At 36.0% G+C, this 19,346-nt stretch overlaps 3 protein-coding genes, 1 long non-coding RNA gene and 1 other non-coding gene across 6 annotated transcripts; 2 read left to right on the forward strand and 3 right to left on the reverse strand.

Moving 5' to 3' along the window:
* Positions 1-215: 215 nt before the first annotated feature.
* LOC147548054 (uncharacterized) lies at positions 216-2,210 on the reverse strand. The gene is made up of 2 exons (XM_086665636.1): positions 1,640-2,210; positions 216-1,498 (listed from the first exon to the last, which is right to left on the reverse strand). Exons 1-2 carry the CDS (start codon positions 1,689-1,691, stop codon positions 402-404), a joined length of 1,149 nt encoding a protein of 382 aa, XP_086521762.1. The 5' UTR covers positions 1,692-2,210; the 3' UTR covers positions 216-401.
* Positions 2,211-6,850: 4,640 nt separating this feature from the next.
* On the forward strand, positions 6,851-10,869 carry LOC147548055 (uncharacterized). Of its 2 annotated transcripts, none has more exons than XR_015236810.1 (4): positions 6,851-7,036; positions 7,193-7,257; positions 9,736-9,936; positions 10,298-10,869. It is a non-coding gene; the product is annotated as an uncharacterized LOC147548055 (long non-coding RNA). The 2 variants fall into 2 exon arrangements; XR_015236809.1 differs by having other exon boundaries at positions 6,853-7,036; positions 7,193-8,625; positions 8,671-9,936.
* Positions 10,870-11,366: 497 nt separating this feature from the next.
* LOC147548056 (uncharacterized) lies at positions 11,367-13,315 on the reverse strand. Its single transcript, XM_086665639.1, has 2 exons — positions 13,068-13,315; positions 11,367-12,883 (listed from the first exon to the last, which is right to left on the reverse strand). The coding sequence occupies exon 2, from the start codon at positions 12,865-12,867 to the stop codon at positions 11,578-11,580; it is 1,290 nt and encodes a 429-aa protein (XP_086521765.1). The 5' UTR covers positions 12,868-12,883; positions 13,068-13,315; the 3' UTR covers positions 11,367-11,577.
* A 2,927-nt stretch (positions 13,316-16,242) lies between these two features.
* TRNAF-GAA (transfer RNA phenylalanine (anticodon GAA)) lies at positions 16,243-16,315 on the reverse strand. Its single transcript has one exon. It is a non-coding gene; the product is annotated as a tRNA-Phe (tRNA).
* Positions 16,316-17,740: 1,425 nt separating this feature from the next.
* On the forward strand, positions 17,741-18,811 carry LOC147548058 (uncharacterized). The gene is made up of 3 exons (XM_086666210.1): positions 17,741-17,898; positions 18,003-18,071; positions 18,521-18,811. The coding sequence occupies exons 1-3, from the start codon at positions 17,842-17,844 to the stop codon at positions 18,593-18,595; spliced, it is 201 nt and encodes a 66-aa protein (XP_086522336.1). The 5' UTR covers positions 17,741-17,841; the 3' UTR covers positions 18,596-18,811.
* The last annotated feature ends 535 nt before the right edge of the window (positions 18,812-19,346 follow it).

A 19,346-nucleotide genomic window follows, 5' to 3' on the forward strand; every position in this document is an offset into this window, starting at 1 on the left:
TGTTTCGTGCTCCGACAGAACCAGGTAAATATGGCATACCTCAAAGTTAAGCGAAAGTTGTACATGTGTTTACTGCAACGGAGTTTCCTAAAATATCCTAAAGACAGTGACTGAGTTCGCTAACACTGCATTTTCCAAAATATCCTAACAATGTATGTGTTTACAAGATTCAAAATGAGAACTTCAGAGTGAATTTAGGACAAAAGAATGTTACATTTATGCACAAAAGAATGTAACATTTCTTTAATATATTCAAAAGAATAACAGAGCTGGTAAAATTTGATCCTTCTATTTCTACAAACCAATTTGATCTATACTATTATGTATTCACTCACTACTATCATTACTTCCGTGTTAGCATGAGCCAGAAAAAGACCTCTATCATATCAAATTTGATCCTTCTAACAACTTATTCTTCGGCAGTCTGTAAGTGTAAGTCCGAGCCTCTTCAATGGGTTGATCTTCATACATGCACGAGCCAGCCACTCTACTTCATTGATGATATCTGGACTTTCATAAATGTCAACAGGCTTGACAACCTTTTCCAAAGCAATGCGGGCTGCTTGTCTTTTCATCTCCAGTTGCATCTTCGAACTAATTTTTGAACTCTGGCAGGGTGCAACTTCAACAGCAGCAATAACTTCAGTTTTAGAAATCATGCATGGTTGCTGTATGCTATCTTCTCTTCGCTTGCTTTCCGCCGCTTCTTTTCGCTTTTGTATTGCTATTTCGATGAGGTCATGCATACTAGGCTTTGCTGATGAGGGGCACAACTTGTTCTTACCATTAGTTGAATCATCGAGTATGGACTTGCTCTCAAGTTTTTGCTTCTTTGGCAAGTGGAAAAGCCTACAATCATCGGCACCTGAAACAACAAATTCATCCGTGGGTGCACCTCTTTTGCTTGGTACCGACGATGATTTCTGACCACTATAGTAAGATTTAACTCTAGACTCGAAATATCCCCTCTGACCCGGTTTTATCTTGGTTTCAGCTCCCCCAAGAAGATTGATAGGCCTTTTACATGAACCGGTAGAGGCAGAATTTAAGTAAGAGTTAACTTCAGGGTCTTCAATCACTCGGCATTTGTCAGTAGTTTGCTTCTTCTTCTTATCTTGACCCTTTAGGAACCCCTGGGGAAACCCTTGATCAGTAGTAGCATGTGTAACCATAGATTCAGGAGTAGATTTTATTACGGATGATGAACATTTTCCTAATTTTGGTTCTTCAATGGAACATGAACGCACTACCTTCTTACTACTTGATTTGATCTCAGTAGTAGTATCAACATATCCAAGAATGCGTGTAGTTCCTTTCTTAGGTAAACTGGTGGAGACCCCAACATCAGAATTCAACATCTTCTTCTTAGGGCAAGTTTTGATTCCGGTCGAGCTTTCTACTATGATTCTTCTTTGATTCTCTTCTAACCCTAGTGAACAACAACTCTGATCATTCTTGACAGAATGTAGTGGGACAACAGTAGTAGTTGTAGATGAATCTGTTATCATTTTTGAGCTTTCAGCACATTCTTGGAGACGTTTCATAGTGGATCGAACTTGAGCAAGTTCAATTTCTAATTTCTTCCTCAGTTGTCTCTTTTCAGAAGCATTCATTCTTGATACATGAAATACGAGAGAACGTGGTGGTGGTGGTGGTGGTGGATTAGAGGGTTTTATGGCCTCGCTAGCCATAGAGGAAGTATTTGAATTGTAAACAGAGCAACTAGTAGATTATAATGAGATTAGGGTTTTTGATTTCAGGCAAATTCAGAAAAGAATTAAAACCCAAACGCTAACAGAAGCCAAGTTAATAGTAAAGGGTTTTTGATTTAAGGCAAAGAAATTGTCAGATTAGGGTTTAAGGTTCAAGATATTGCCAAAGCGTGAGGGTCTTGATCGAATTAAGGGTTTAAGTTTCAAGATGTTGAATGAACTAGGGTTTAGGGGTTTAAGAAGATTTAACAGGCAAATGTCAACAAATCAGAAAGAAAATTAAGCAAGTACCTGACAATTTCTTTCCTCTTCTTCGTATAAGTGCTAAGGCAGCGGGAAGCATGAACGAGGGTTTAAAGAAGATCTCCTTTCCTTACTCTGAAACTAGGGTTTCTAATTTCTAATGAATGAAGGTGACACAAAAGATGGATTTACGAACAAGAAATCAAATAGCAATTAATCTTCAGAGTTTCTATTTTTTGAGGTTGAAGGGATTGATTATGGCCGGGAACCCTTTCTATTTATGCTCTGTTAGAAACCGCCTTAATCCCCCCTCCCTCAACGGTCACTAAAGATTTTTTACTTTCTAATTTGAAATAGGGTAGTTTCATTGGCCCCGTTTTTCTTAAAATGCTCCCTCTGCTAAAGCGCCCTCCATATTTAGTATTTTGGTTAAAGAGGCCCACTACAAATGAGCACCCCCTTCTCTATATCTGACCTAACGGCAAAGTTAACGGTGTTAGGTCTTTGCCGTTAGGTAAACATTAACATACAGACTTTCCCGCTTCTCTCTCGGTCTCTTTTGTTCTCTCTCACTACCTTTCTATCTATCTCTGTTTCACCCAAAAATTGGGGGTTTAGCTTAGGTTTAAATTTGTTGGATTCTTTAAGCAAATTGCCGAAATACTACTCCATTCGATTGATTTCAACAGAAGGATACAAGTTCGAGACCTTATTTGAATTGCATTGTGTCTGGAAGAGGGTGAAAATCAAGAGAGGGAGAAACCCTCCAATTATTTCAGGTAAACCCTAAAATCTTACCCTTTTATGGTTTAATTTCGTTAATTTTGATTTCGTGTTGTGTGTTTTATGGATGTGCATGGTTTTTATTTAGATTATTGCTTGAATTTATATTAGACAAGTAATTTTGATTGTTTGAAGAACACCTTGCAGTCGCACCAGGGCACAAGGGTTGTAAGGCCATGCTACGGTGGATCTTGTGGTCCATTTTCTCTTTTTGGTGGGTGGTTCTTTTGTTTTGGGAATTATTTCTGCTTAAGATGTGAACGATACTCTCCACTTCTTTCACATCGTAGATCCATCTTCGGTTTTTTACCACGTATCCGTGCAGCCGACTTACCAATCATAACAACCATCTTACTTTTTCTACCAATTTCTTTTGCTCATTTAACTAATTCATTTCTCGTTTCAAACACTTGTTCAGTTCGAAAATACTCACTAATAACAATGCTGACAAAACCTTCATATGGTCTCGTTTCTTCTTGATTTTTTTCTTGATTTTCATATTTCTTATCAGGAACTTCAAGGTCGGGTTCATCTTCTCCATATTCACGATCTCCAATTTTTGTGAATATGTAGTATTTTCCATCACGATTCTCACACGTATCTTGTCGTTTCACTATATAAAAATAATTGATTTCAAGAAGTCAATGAACAGTAGATGAGAATATGAATTGCTATCTGTAATACAATAATATTATATTTGACAAAAAAATCACTGAAAGAAACATTTTGCAATACACATAACAATATGGGATTTTCATGAAAACCAAATACATAAACAACAATTTGTTAAGCTAAAAACTTCTTCAAGAACGAATGATATCCTAATGAAACTTTAATGAATGATTGAAGCTAAAACTAGAACCTTGACTTTATTGTACATGTAGAGAATAGATCTGATGCATAGTTTGAAGACAAATAAGTAATTCCACTGAGAAGTCAAATTTGAATTTAGTAACCATTTTCTTTTCGAGTAAAACCTTTCTTTCATTCCTAAGAAGAATTCCATCCATAACATTACATGGTGTAAAGTTTTGACTCTTTTGAGTACAACATGGATTTACTAATAGTAAATTACAACAAAAAATTTACAAAAGTAAAGACAACATGAAGGTAAAAGAGTACAAGATTGCAAAAATAAAACAAAAAGACCCTAAAAGTCACAAATAAAAAGATCCTAAAGATCACGAATGAGAAGACCATAAAGATCGTGAACGATATTATACTTAATGAAGAAGGATGAACCAAGTAGAGGTTCGTTAAGGGTTGCATCAAGAACACCACCAATAGTGACTTCGAAACTTTATCTTCTTGAACGAAGATAAATCAGTCTTTTCTTTTCCTTTCATCACAATCGAATCTTTGTTGAAAAATCAAATCGAAGTTTTTGTATGATGTCCAACTCTCTTTCCTTTCTGTAAAACATATTTTCATTTGGTGAAATGGAAGAAGAAAAACCCAATGAAGATCGGGGAACCGCCATCATACCAACTGCCTCTTTTCCCCCTTCCACATTACTAAAACAAAGAAAGATGTAAAAGAAAATCAAAAGAAAACTAAATTAATACTAAAATAGAGGAACTCTCCTTTCAATTGAGAAGGAGAATCCGGCGAAGGGGGCCATCTGGGTATTTTTGATAAAGCAGTGGGCTAGGCAGGAAGATAGTCATAAATTGGAGGCTATTTGGGAAATAACCCTAGTTAGTTTCTAGCTAAACATTACGATCCCTAAATCATCTGGACTTGATGATCTTCCTCATCAACTGTCCTATTCGACAAATTGATCGCATTGCATCTTTGGTCGAAGGGCATCTCCTTCAGTCTCCCACTTGTACTTAAAACAAGTGCAATGCTCGATTCCCGTGTCAATTTGTATCCCATCTAATACGTCACATCTTTCAGACTTTCTTGATCCCGAGCATAATAACCAATCCAAATGATTAATCACTTAATCCGTTTGAGCTTGGCCACGCATTTTCAGTTGCTACTCATCAAGAGGCTCTGCGATACTTTTCCTAACTTCATAGGATGATACAATTCATTCTTGTACTCCCACTCAGCTTCATGTCTATTATGCCCGACCTAATGTCCATCTTTATAACCTCATTTTACGGTGTGACATTTAACGTAACCAAAGTCAGACATTCCTTACATAAGATGAGTGAAGCACTCATGTTTTGAGGAATCTCTTCAATATTGTCAATTAGAGGTTTTTGACGTTCATCACTCTTGATGTACTCTCATTGTGGGTTATCCAGTTTATAGTCTCAATCATACACCCACATAGTCGACTTGGATACCCTATTCACATAGCCCATACAACAACGTCATTATGTCGATCTCACGTGTTAGCCTTCCTAAGTCATTGTTGTCCATGCAATGACCTGGACAGCTGGACTAGGGAGATGATAATGAAATAATTCTAAGTTTATTTAATAGGGTTTCATTCATCAGATCACGTATCTGAAAAACTTATTTGGAATATTTTATTATCGACGGACTGCCTTTTAAATATTAAACCTAATTTAGACCACGAAATAAATAACTTGTTTATTTCTAATAACAAGAGTTTGTAAATTTGAGTTTTCCTGTAAACTCCTTTCCTTGCTCAATTTACTAGTCAAAGTTATTCCCAAAATATACATTATGCCTTAGATTTTGTATGATTCCATTCATATTTTGTCTTAGGTGTCAGTTTAGTTAAGTACGGATCTAATCCGACCATAACTTTGCTTATTATCAATTAATCGAAGGTCGTTCTTTCAATTTTCTTTGATAATTTCTAATATTCCTTTACTAGTTTTAATCCTTTAAAGCTTTTATTTTATTCTTTCATTTGTAGAGTTTGCAACAGTTCCCAACTCGAAACACCTCCCGACCTAGCTACTTTCCTTCCATGTCTGGAAGTTTGCAAGTTATGACATTTTCAACCTTTCATTCTCTACTTTCGTACCAAGGACTCATCCTACGTACTTTCCCAAGTTCTTCAGGATGTTCTTTAGTTGTGGTCTAGAATTCCTTATTTGGATTTGAATGGTGACGTCTCATTATACTTCAAGTATTTGAGATTTCGTAGGCAATGCTAACCATGTCCCATATGCCCGATCTTATGCTTAAAACAGAAACATCTTTCTCATGCGTGCTTGTTCATCGGGACCTACTAGACTCTGAGTCTTACTGAGCTCTATGCCATGAGACTTGGGTCGAATTTCTCTTCCAGAGTCTTTCGCATTGGACTTTTAAGAATCTTAGCATAGTAAATTTCTTATCTTAGTACTATCATCCTTTCGATCTATGCTCATAGATCTTTGATGTCCAAAAGCATATCATCCTTTTGTGTATGGTCCTTTGTTGAGTTGGTTTTGAACTGTTTTCAATATCTCAATGTTGTTCTCAATCTTAGCATGTTCTCCTGCATACCAGACCTAGAAAACGTGTTACTCCCACTCACGTTCTTGAAATTCCCGATGTTCAAGATTTTTTTCATTCCTTACGAATCAAACATCTTTTGATCACCTCGTCGAATCGAAGATGCCAACTCTTGTTTGTTTCATCTACCGATCGATTTTCGAAGCATGCGTCTTTTACTAACTTCTAAAGTCGGTAACCATTTAGATTTTATTTTGTACACATCTTCTTCCATAAGTTCATTAAGAAAAAAATGGTTTTTGACTTGTTAGTTTTATGGATTTACACTTAGACTGAGGTAAGGAATTTTGTTCATAGTCTCATGGTATGAATTTGTGATCCTTATCTCCTTGTCTAGTTTTGGGAAACACCAATGTTTTCATCCTTCTCAGTTTTTACCTTTGAAAAACTAATTTTGCTTGCGATCACTACAAAAATGTAGTTTATTTGTGACGGATTTTTTCCAATGGATTATGGTTAATAGTCGGTAATAGGAATGATTTTCTGACGGAATTGAGGTATCTGTCGGAATTAATATTATTTTCAACGAAATATTTGGCTCTCGTCGAAAATGGTTAGTATTTGTGACGATTTATTACCTACCAACCGACGTAAATATGAAAGCTTCTAATTGGATTTTTTTTCCGACGGCTCCCTTTGCCCTCGAAAAAAATCCCTATTATGGCGGTTGAAAATTTTTCTCCGTCGAAATAGGAAATGATTTCTGGCGCCAAAATTTTCTGCGGAAATATTTTCCGCGAAAACTATTTCCGTCCACTTTAGTCGTCGAAAATAGTTGCCTTAAATTATTTACAGCATACTCCATTCCCTCTCTCCAGCTCCATCTCTCTCCATTCTCCATCTCTCCATCTCTCGCCCAGAAGAATTGGCAGGTAAACGATTCTCTCTCTATCTTTCTCTCACTTGTTCTATTAGGTTTTTAGGGCTCTATTTGTGAATGATTTAGGGTTTTCTAGAAATTAGATAATCGATTGTTAACTAGGAATTTTCTAACTCATTTTTTTCTGTTCTATTTGTGTATGATCTAGGTCAATTAGGTTTCAACAAAAGGAGAATTCCATCAGTTACTGTGAATGGGAATCGATTTCCACAGGTGAAATTCTCAATTCTAAGCTCCCATTAGGTTTAATCGATTCCTTTAACTTCAATTAGTTTTGTTTTGACTTAATCCTTGACTGTTTCAACACTACTTTGTAGTTTGTATAGATAGATAGATAGAAGTATTTTAGTTCCAATCTTGTCTCATTTTTAGGTTTTATTTTCAAGATGCTTAGCTTTTCGTAATGATAGAAAGAAAAAGATGAACTGATGATTCAACCAACATGAAAATGGATTGACTGTTTGTGTTTTGGTTGAAATTTGTTGATTTACATTTGAACTGTTTTAGATTGAGTTACTGAATTGAGTAGATTAATCAAAACATATTCATGGAACTTTGGAAAGCTCTTATCTAATTAATTTCTCTTTTTGGAGTTTTTTCCAGTGTTAAGTGAGATTTTTGATTCTAATAGTTCTTATTAGTTGGTAAGTGGTAACTAGTTAGATTCTTATTTGTATTGATTTATGATCATCAGGAGAGGTACTAGTATGGGTAAATTTTATCTGGATTGGTTGTAAATCAATATGTTTGAGATAGGTGATTGGGAGTTTGTTGTCGACGAGGGTATGGGATACAATATGAGCAGACTAGAAATAGTTTCAGATTTGTGTGATGGTGGGAAGAGTGGGAATGAAGCTTCTGCTAGTCAGAAACACAAAAAAAAGGTTAAATTGTTTAGGTGATGCAGTTGCTCAGCTAACTAAGCTTGGATCAGAACCAAATAGACTTGTTACTGGGGTGTTACCAGGAAAGCGAGACCTACCCGTTTCAGTCGTGACAGAATTCTGAATTTTTCAACTATGATTGTCTTTCGATCTTTGGTTTTTGATTAAGTGAAACTTCTTTAAGGGATTAATGAATGGTGTGGGCTGGGTATAACTGACCTTGTTTTCAGAAGTTAATAAATGAGTTTGAACATGTGTCTATAGTACAAGATATGATAATATAGTAATGCTAGACTATATAAGTTTTGAAGGTTAAATATCATGTGGATTTTGAGATTAAGTTGTTACTATTTACTACACAGCTGCATATATTATCAGGTTATCTTTGTCAACTCTTCCTTTAAACGGAAGTAATCTAAAGACTTTAAGTGTATTTTAGAGCACCCATTAGCCGCTTTAGTTCAAATTTTCTTTACGACTAAAAACCACATATTCCAAGGTTATGCTATAAAGTGCAATGAACAAACTTATGTCATGCGGTTCTGAATTAACCAATTTGATGAGTTTTGTATGCCCTCCTATAACATTATCTTAGATTGTTCACTGTTGTGCCTAAGAAGCAGCAGTAGTAGAAGGAAAATAAGTTTCTGGCAATGCTAGAACGTGTCTCTTTATTACAAGTTACTATAATATGATAGTAACTTATTTTGTCTCTTTATTACAAGTTACTATAATATGATAGTGCTAGAATGCATTAGTTTCCAATGTTTAATCTCTTGTGTATTTGGAGATCAAGTTGTTACTACACTTTAAGTCTATAACTGCATATTTTATCATGTTATTCTCATCAACTCTTTTCTTATATGAAGACTTGAAGTATAGATATGTGACATGGATCTTTTTATTATTTGACTTCATCTCAAATACTTGCAGTTAGAAATGGATATATTATGCTTAGTTCGTATTTTCGTATGTAATCTTGGATGCAGTTGCACAAAATTAAGCCAGGACGTTTATATATAAATTGTTTTACAACTTGGTAATGATAAATGGTTGAACCAGAAGTACAGAAATTGTGAGTATAAAAAGTAAATAAAACAAGTAAACATTAATGTGCACAATGGTGTTCTGTATCAGATTTCTTAGGTTGTCCTGTCCAAAAAAGTATGGCAATTTTGGTGAAGCCTTCAGTCTTGGCGAATGGGATGGACACTTTTTAGAGTTTTTCTATAAGCAAACAAACCAATTCTACATTGAACGTTTACTTGACCTTTTGTGTCAAACTTACCACTAAGATGATTGCTGAACAAAAGGGTCATGTAGGGGCTACTCTAGCTTTACTGGTATATCGTTAAAAAATATTTTATAACTGAGTATAATTTACGCAGTATCAATATAGTCAGTTTTGTTCAGTCTTGCACGTATTTGATTGGTGAAGAAATAGTGCTGGAGAAGAGGGATCCTAAATCGAAGATAACTTAGCTACCTACATGTTCATGCATCATATAATATAAGTGTTAAAAGGGTCTGATTTTTTAACACTTTGCTTCATAAAAGAATGAAATAGATACAGCTACTAACGTTCACAAAAAAGGGAACAGTTATGATGAGACCCGTTTTCATATGATGCAAACATTAGATTTTTCTTTATGTAACCTTAGTTTATATTTTCATGTGGTCAGCGTCCCTTTGAGAACTACTAATATTTTGTGTCGTGTTGTTCATTTATTATTTCTCTTTGAAAAAAATAATATTTTGTTCAATTTTATTTCTCTTAATAAAATTTGGGTTTTTGTTCAATTTTCAGTTCTTGTAATAGATGAATTTTACTTGGATTAGCAATATTGGAAGGATTGTTTAATTGTGCAGTTTGTCTTCTATTTTGGAAACGGGTAATTTGTCAGTAAGGAAAGAGGAATTCCACACTGGTAATTTGTTAAGAGTTCTTGATTGGGATCTGTAACAATGAAGGCTCCTTCAAATGGGATTTCTGCAAATTCAGGAGAAGGTTTGATATTTTCCCAATCCTATTTTATTAATCTGAAACATGTTTTATTTCTCTTAAGGCGGCAAACCAGAAAGGAGCCATGCTTGGTTGGGTAAACAAACCTTGATTCACACACACATGCCCAAATTGCCAACGTGCCCGAGCCAGATGGCCCGAGGTGGACCTAAACTAATGTACCTAGCTATCTCAAAAAAAAAAAAGAGTTCACCTTTCTCATGGGTACATCTCAAGAAGGTAGTAACTCTGAGCCATTGGGTCAGTCTTCTGGCCTAGGTCTGGCATCTGGTTCCGGCACATTATACTTTCCTATATGTATATTGGTTCTCTTTACGATGAGTCTAAAATGGATTTGTGGTTACAGGTGAAGAAAATTCACCAAGAAAAGAAACTAGATATGCTTGTGGACAAGGATTTAAAGAACAATTATGATAGAATTGAGCTTGAGGAAATGGTTCAAGTAGCTTTATTGAGCACTCAATACCTTCCAGGCCAAAGACCTAAGATGTCTGAAGTGGTCCGAATGCTCGAAGGAGATGGCCTTGCTGAGAAATGGGAAGCTTCTCAAAAAGCTGAATCAAGTAAGGGTAGATCAGCTCATGAGTTTTCATCATCCCAACGGTATTCTGATCTTACCGATGACTCTTCATTACTAGTCCAAGCAATGGAATTGTCTGGGCCGAGGTAAAATACTTGTACAAGGAAAGAAGACAAAAAGAACTTACCATTTCAAGTTATTCAGAACCGGCATCCACCAAAGTAATAAGAGAGTGAAAGAAAACGATTTGAAGAGTTTGATGTGCATCAGACGTTGTATACTAAGTTATATATCAGAGTCCCAAAGGGTTATATAAAATTTATTGTTACGGTAATTCTTGTGAGTGTATAGAATCTTATAAAAGAGAACATTATTTAGATATGAGTTAGTTCATGAAATGCTTTTTTCTTTTTCTCCTGTGAGTTCTAGTTTATGGACACATGATATGATCAAGAAAAGTTCCAGGTGACTAACAGTCGACAGTATTAACCGTCCGTAAGTAAGAGAAAACTAGCCACCGTTGTTAGTCTTTTCACCGTTAGTTCACCAACTGTCAATACGGATTCCACGTGATGACTTATAAAACAGTTAAAGAAAAAACATTGAGTTAATTCGAAATGTTAAAGGAAAGCTGCAACTTTCTTGTTGTTTTTCTCGCTTATTCAACTGTTGCCTTAACAGACTTTTGATGTAACAGAGGTCTTCACTAAGTTATTTCCTGCTCCGACAGAACAAGGTAAATAGAGCGTTAAGCGAAAGTTGTACATGCTTACTGCAACGAAGTTTCCTAAAATATCCTAAAGACAGTCACTGAGTTCATTCACTATGCATTTTCCAAAATATGAGTATGCCATTGAAAGGAAGAAAATGTTACTCATCTGTTGTTCTACATCTATGCAGAAAAGAATGTTATATTTCTTTAATATATCCAAAAACATTACATGCTTTGTCACAACCTATACTCCTTTTATGTCATCATATAATAACAAAAGAATAACAGTCTATTATGTATTTACTCAGTACTATCATTGCTTTCGTGTTAGCATGAGCCAGAAAAAGACCTCTATCATATCAAATGATTTCTCCCCTTCTAGCACTAAATTCTTCTAACAACTTATTCTTCGGCAGTCTTTCAGTGTAAGTCCGAGCCTCTTCAATGGGTTGATCTTCATACATGCACGAGCCAGCCACTCTACTTCATTGATGATATCTGGACTTCCATAAATGTCAACAGGTTTTACAACCTTTTCCAAAGCAATGCGGGCTGCTTGTCTTTGCATCTCCAGTTGCATCTTCGAACTAATTTTTGAACTCTTGCAGGGTGCAGCTTCAACAAGTTCAGTTTTAGAACTCATGCATGGTTGCTGTATACTACTATCTTCTCTTCGCTTGCTTTCCGCAAGCTTTTGATTTGCTCTCTCGATGAGGTCACGCATACTAGGCTTTGCTGATGAGGGGCACAACTTGTTCTTACCACTAGTTGAATCATCGAGTATGGACTTGCTCTCAAGTTTTTGCTTCTTTGGCAAGTGGAAAAGCCTACAGTCATCGGCACCTGAAACAACAAATTCATCCGTCGGTGCACCTCTTTTGCTTGGTACAGACGATGATTTCTGACAACTATAGTAAGATTTAACTATAGACTCAAAATATCCCCTCTGACCCGGTTTTATCTTATTGGTTTCAGCATCCCCAAGAAGATTGCTAGGCCTTTTACATGAACCCTTGTGAAAGGCAGCAACACCCGATGATTTTAAGTAAGAGTCCACTGCAGGGTCTTCAATCACTCTGCATTTGTCAGTAGTTTGCTTCTTCTTCTTATCTTGACCCTTTAAGAACCCCTGGGGAAACCCTTGACCAGTAGTAGCATGTGTAACCATAGATTCAGGAGTAGATTTTATTAGCGATGATGAACATTTTCCTGATTTTGGTTCTTCAATGGAACATGAAAGCACTACCTTCTTACTTGATTTGATCTCAGTAGTATTATGAACATATCCAAGAATGCGTGTAGTTCCTTTCTTAGGTAAACTGGTGGAGACCCCAACATCAGAATTCAACATCTTATTCTTAGGGCAAGTTTTGATTCCGGCCGAGTTTTCTACCATGATTCTTCTTCGATTCTCTTCTAACCCTAGTGAACAACAACTTTGATCATTCTTGACAGAATGTAGTGGGACAACAGTAGTAGTAGATGAATCTGTTATCATTTTTGAGCTTTCAGCACATTCGAGACGTTTCATAGTGGATCGAACATGAGCAAGTTCAATTTCCAATTTCTTCCTCAGTTCTCTCTTTTCAGAGGCATTCATTGTAGATACAGGAAATATGAGAGAACGTGGTGGTGGTGGTGGTGGTGGTAGTGGATTTGAGAGTTTTATGGCTTCGCTAGCCATAGTTTGATTAATTGTACTGCACCAATTTAAGAATGGGTTTGAGTCACTTGATTATAATACTAATGGATCGAAGATTAAAACCCTAAACTAAACTAGGGTTTATGTTTGAATATCAGTTGGAGGGTTTAAGTTTGAGATTTAAGAGACAATTAATTGTAAACAAAAAGAGAATTGGAAGAATGAGAAAGAAATTAAAGTACCTGAAACCTTTTCACTTAATTTCTAAAACCAGTGGAAGATGATGAATGGATTAAAAACCCTAAACTAATAGTAACAAGAAAGCATGAACGAGGGTTTAAAAGTTTGAAGAAGATCTCCTTTCCTTACTCTGAAACTAGGGTTTCTAATTTCTAATGAATGAAGGTGACAGAAAAGATGGATTTACGAACAAGAAATCAAATTCAAATAGCAATTAATCTTCAGAGTTTCTATTTTTCGAAGTTTGAGGTTGAAGGGATTGATTATGGCCGGGAACCCTTTCTATTTATGCTCTGTTAGAAACCGCCTTAATCCCCCCCTCCCTCAACGGTCACTAAAGATTTTTTACTTTCTAATTTGAAATAGGGTAGTTTTATTGGCCCCGTTTTTCTTAAAATGCTCCCTCTGCTAAAGGGCCCTCCATATTTAGTATTTTGGTTAAAGAGGCCCTCTACAAATGAGCACCCCCTTCTCTATATTAATGAGACGAGATCTATCAAAATTGATGATGTCGGAAATTGTTTCTCCGGGATATCCTCCTAATGATTAATATTTTTGATTTGACAACAAAATCTTTCTTGTGTTATATGTGATTGAATTTAAGTGGGCAAAGACCCTGCAAAAAATGGAGAAGACACTCTGACGCCCAAGTTAGTGGGTTGTTTGTTGCAATTTAAGGAGCTTGTTTGAGTTTTTTGTACCACCTTTCATAGTAGTAAGGTACTTGACAGGAGTTCGGAAGAGTTGTTCACTATTGTCCAAAACAAAGGAGAATCGTTAAAAGTTTCTGGTAGATTTAGCCACGACCTTATTCGGACTAATTAGCAGAGTTTAAGCTTTCATAGCAATCGAAGATAGATTTCGAACCATGAACGAGGTGGATAAGCCTTAGAGCGAGAAAGAATGACTCAGGAGGTGTGAGAGAGAGAGAGAGAGAGAAGAGACCCACATTCATAATGAGATGAGATCCCTAAAATTTAAACGACAATTGAGGGCAAGTCACGTACCAAGATGCATGGCTCAGGAAGAATGAGCGGATAACTGATGGGTCATGGGATTGAAGGGATAAGACATCTCTAGAAAATCAAGCAACAATTCTCGGAGTTTCCGCATTTTTGGAAATTCACGATGCTGGCTAAGAAAGACAATCCTCAAAAGACTACCTAAATACAACGAAACGACATAGCCTGGCTCAACTTACAACTCTGACTCAGATACGCGTTTAAAACTCATAAAACATTATTATTGTCAATTGCTTGCTCATTTTTTAACATGAAAGAAATAAGTTCTTCAACTCTTTAGCCTCTCTCTTTCTTTCGCCTAAGGAGTGGAGGCACTTCTGCTGAGTCAAATAATGGTCAGTGAAAAATAATCTTTCATTGATTGGAATCGAAGTACATCATCTCTCTTTATACAACACTTAGATAGAGAGAGAGAGTAGAGAGAGAAACAGTTAGTTACAAAACAGAATTAACTAATCTTAACAAACTAAACTAATCTCTTCTCACACGTGACAGCTTACACACACCAAGTGAGTGCCTCTATCGAGTCCATCTTTATTAACCTATACACAGCCGAGCCCATCTTCCTTCTTTTAACCATTTGTTAGGTAATTCAGTTCATGTCTTTTCTTCATTAGTCTTTATTCTCACAGTCAGCCTTGACTAATCATGTAGTATCAACTTCCAGAACAACATACTTCAAGCTTGTGATTAGCTCTAAACTTACAATCTTATTTGTTCATTAAGTTTTCTACACAACAGAAGTTGCATCAACAAAATAAAAGACCCTAAAACACATCCACCAACATAAAAGCTCTGACAAGCAGAATTAACAATCTCACAATTCAAAACTTAGTATTTTTAGGGCTCTGATATTCAACTTTTCAGCACCGCTGAGGTTTGAAGTTCACACCGATACCCGTGCTGAAAAGTTCTTGACAAAGCAACTTCGACGCGTAAGGTACATTCACCTTCACACTATGTTCTCTAATCTTACTTCGACAACAGGCTGTCGTGTCAAAGGATGCACGGGCCCAGTGTTTCTGAACTTTAATTTATCTTCGAGCATACGGATAAGGATCTGGTACGTAGGACCCATGAAGATTAATGATTCTATCATTTCTGTTAAGTTTGTAGTCATCCAACTCAAAACTAGTTGACAATAAGTGTAGAGGACCTATACATTATATCTTGGTTGCTAATTACCCTTCTCCCATGTGGGACTATTCCCACAATGTCACTGTGTTGAGCATATGTAAAACTAAATTCTTGAGGAAAAATTTATATGCTTGAAGAAAATAGTGAGTATTAAGGAAAGTGATTATTTTGCCAGTGAAGCTGTTCGGTTATGGCATCAATAAGAGTGGTGAAAGGTGTAGCATATCTCATTGAACCCTTTCCCTTCTCCAAAGTAGTTTCAAGTAATTGGACAGGACTTTGTCATGTCGGAAAAGTATGATTAGAGTTAGAGCACAGATGCAAATAAGCAGTTAGCATAGACAAACCCACTCGAGTACTCTAACAAGAACCTCAAGATTGATTAAGAAACAAGTCTTAGAACCAAAAGAATGCAAGACATAAGACTGACCCAACTATACTTGCCCAATAAGAACACGAAAATGGATATGATGATCAAATATGAATAATATATACAAAGACGAGTTAATCTTCACCGTGATTCTTGAATCGGTCATTGAGGGTGTCATAATTCAACCTTTAGTTGTTTCCTGTCAAGTCTTTGCGACAATGGGGAATGCATTTAACCCAGATTGAAGTTCTTCGCTTAACAAATCCTAAACTTTTCGATGTCGTTTAACAAGACTTTGCCCATCAAATTTAGATGAAACAATCTTCACATTAAAATGTGTCTCGTTCGCATTATCCTTGACAGTTGCATGACAAACATGCTGGTAAGCTGCATCCTCGACTTCTAAAATACTCGCTTTTAGTGTGCAGATTCTAGATTCTGCTAACTCTTGAGGGCATAAAGTTAGCTCCTCATGAATTCATGACACATTCTCTGTCTTCTATTCTTTCAAGCTCCCTAAACATTTCAGACAGTGAAACTCTCTTACCAGCATTTTAGAAAAAGTATCCAAAAAATTGCATAATGCCTTTGCACTTAGAAAAGGGAGTACTTATATACAATCAATGTAATTGTCTGGAAAAAATTTAATGCGGTGAGCGTGGATCGAACACGCGACCTTCAGATCTTCAGTCTGACGCTCTCCCAACTGAGCTATCCCCGCTTGTTGTTTTAATTTCTTACATACCTTTAAATAATTCATTGTTGGTTGAAAACGGTCACCAACATCACCTATAAATTTTTTTTGAAAACTTAGGTCTTTTCTCTGTTGTTATTTTGGTCTACGGCAGGTCCATCAAGGACCCCAAGAGTTACAGTTAGTTGCTCAGCGATGGATCTAGGATTTGGACCCGAGCGGCAAAGTTATATTTCAAACGCAAAAATGTTCTAGGAGTTCAAATGTTGTGGTCAATTTCGATGTTAAAAACGAAAAATGCGATTTTTTTTTCTTAATTTTCGGTGTTGAAGCCAAGTTTACACATAACCATGCACAATTTAAAACTCTATTATTTCAAATGTGTGAATCTAAATTGAGATTTTCATGCTTATGTAGCAAAATAGAGATCTTCCAACTTTTGTGTGTCCCTAATATAAATATTTGTTTAGTTATGTGGTATAATTATTTTTTTTATAAAGAAATAACTATTTATTTTGAAGATATATGAAAACTTAATTTGTATTGATTTAAATAGAAAAATAATGAATTAAACAACTAGTGGATTAAGAAATATAAAATAATTAGTTATTACGTGTCATCTTAGATATCCAAATTGAATTTTGTATTGACATAGTTCTTAAAGAAAATCCCAAAAATCTTATATGACATTCCAAGTTTCTAAGATTAGTTGTTGGCGATGCTTTAGGGGCCTCTGTGTAAGTTAATGTTTGAAGTACTGCACTCTTTGCTTCCTCATCTACGGCATCTTCTACGTGAATGATAAGGCAGACTGTGTGAAAAAGCAGGGACGGAATCTAAGTCTGCCAGTCCTCGAAGTGGGGTCCTTCACGTCCACAACTCCCACCTTTATCATCTCACCCACGCTACATATATGTCATGTGTTTGACTTGAAAGCTATTTATGTAATAAATAAACCAGAGAGCAATCAGCAATTCTAGATCAATTTGCAGCAAGTCAAGGGGGGACATGGCCCCCCTTGGCCTGCATGTAGATCCGTCCATGTGAAAAATTGCTTATCACATCTTAATGATGTATCAATGTATTGTAACGACTAACGTAGATCAACTTGTGGTGCATATTAAACTTCCTTTGTTTAATTTTTACTAGGCCCATTTATTTGTTAATGGGGGACTGGAGAAGTGTGGCTCCCAAAGTTGGGGTTAGAAAATGCTTATATAACTTCCCATTTGGAGATCTCTTATATGGGGCAAGAGCAATACCAAAGGCCTGCTGATCCCTATGAACTAGGAGCTTTGTAGATCCAATCCTTTCCTAGTCAAACGGCTAAGAGAAAGAAAGAAACAATATAAAAACTGTTTACCACAAAGGGCACCATTACATGTCTGACATGTGTTCATGCATGTTATAACGACACGTCTCAACCGAAGAAGTGGAAAAAGATTATAAATACCCATCTGAGTAATTGGTTCGTAAACAAATTAATTTGATTATTCGATCTCAAATCCAAATTTATTTTGTGAGTGTGTGAAAAGAAAGACAAGAGAAAAAGAATGGATCAATCAAAGAGCATGAGCTACAATGCTGGTCAAGCCAAGGGCCAAGCTGAGGTGATCATCTCCTATTTCTTATCATGCATCATTAATATACAGCATAATCCCCATGAATCATTCATTGTATGATGATCAATTGATTTTCTTTGTTTATTTTTTAGGTTAAGAAGGACCAAATGATGGACCAGGCATCCAATGCTATGCAATCTGCCAAGGAATCTTGCCAACAGGTAGCTTAAACATACCTTCTAACATAAACCCTGTCAATCCTACTTTGGCAGTTCTAACCTGTGAAGTGGTCTAAATCGGGGTGATGTCAGAATATTTGTTTTTGTCTTATTCGTACATCCATCCGTTTCTCTTGAATGTGTGACTCTAATTATTCATTGGTCCAATTGAATAACACATAAAATAGTTTTGATTTGAGCATCTACTATCTTCAGTAAACTAAGATAACTATTGTATTCATTCGAACCATATGACAAAAATAAGTTAAACTCGGAAACCTCAAATTCATACAAGAAAACAGACACCTCCTTTCCCTCTCAAATTTCGATATTTTTGTTATTGAGTTGCATTTCCCTAATGGATGAGTGTTTTACCCGTGTGACTCATCGACTCGAGGATTTTGTACACTTAGCATTTCCCTAATGAATGAGTGTTTTGGTTGGTAATGTAGGCAGGGCAGCAGGTCAAGGAGAAGGCACAAGGAGCAGCTGATGCTGTCAAGGATGCAACTGGAACGACGAACTAAATTCCAAATTGAATATAAATAAGGGCCAACTACTACTAGTTACTAGCTACCCATCTTTATACACAAGTATAAAGATATGGGGTGTTTTCATTCAGTCATTTTAGGTGATTTTGCCGAACAACTTTTGTTGTGGTATATTTGAACAAATAAGACTAATCGTCTATTGAGTTATCAGAATTTCTCTTAATCTATAAATTTCAGTTTATATTTCTAGTATCCTCATTCTTAAATGTTTGGGATGTTTTAATGCATTTCCGACGATGGTAACCTCAACGATCCTTGTTTATCACCAGATGTTTCAAGCTAGATAAGTCAAGAACGAAAATAACCTCAAGGATCCTTGTTTATTTCCGGCTATGACACTTGATGACGGATGGTCTATTTGTGCATCATTCACTTGGAGTCGAAGATAAACAAGGTTCCAAGTAAGAACATCTCGAATGCAAAATTTAAAACTCTATTACTTTAACGTGTTAAGATTAAATTGAGATTTCAATTTCTAAGCCTCAAATGAGAGATCCACCAATAATATGGAAAAGTTATTATTATTATTGAAGTGACATGATCATTTTGATACCAAAATAATTAGTTATTTTGAATATATATATAAAGACTTCAGTAGTTGAACAACTAATGGCACTAAATATTATTAAAAATAATTTCAACAAAACATAAGAAGATAGGGTTATTTCTCAAATAGCCCCAAACTTTATGACCAGCTTCCTGCGTAGCTCCCTACTTTATCAAAAAT

This window comes from Eschscholzia californica, unplaced genomic scaffold (genome assembly GCF_041429995.1).
Source record: "Eschscholzia californica isolate CP2 unplaced genomic scaffold, dmEscCali1.0.p SCAF_3, whole genome shotgun sequence".
Taxonomy (NCBI): Eukaryota; Viridiplantae; Streptophyta; class Magnoliopsida; order Ranunculales; family Papaveraceae; genus Eschscholzia; species Eschscholzia californica.

Coding starts and splice junctions, on each gene's coding strand:
- LOC147548058 (XM_086666210.1), top strand. CDS start 17,842: ATGGATCAATCAAAGAGCATGAGCTACAATGCTGGTCAAGCCAAGGGC. Junction 17,899..18,002: donor AAGCCAAGGGCCAAGCTGAG/GTGATCATCTCC, acceptor TTTATTTTTTAG/GTTAAGAAGGACCAAATGAT. Junction 18,072..18,520: donor CCAAGGAATCTTGCCAACAG/GTAGCTTAAACA, acceptor TTGGTAATGTAG/GCAGGGCAGCAGGTCAAGGA.
- LOC147548056 (XM_086665639.1), bottom strand. CDS start 12,867: ATGGCTAGCGAAGCCATAAAACTCTCAAATCCACTACCACCACCACCA.
- LOC147548054 (XM_086665636.1), bottom strand. CDS start 1,691: ATGGCTAGCGAGGCCATAAAACCCTCTAATCCACCACCACCACCACCA. Junction 1,499..1,639: donor ACCACCACCACCACCACCAC/GTTCTCTCGTAT, acceptor AAATGATAACAG/ATTCATCTACAACTACTACT.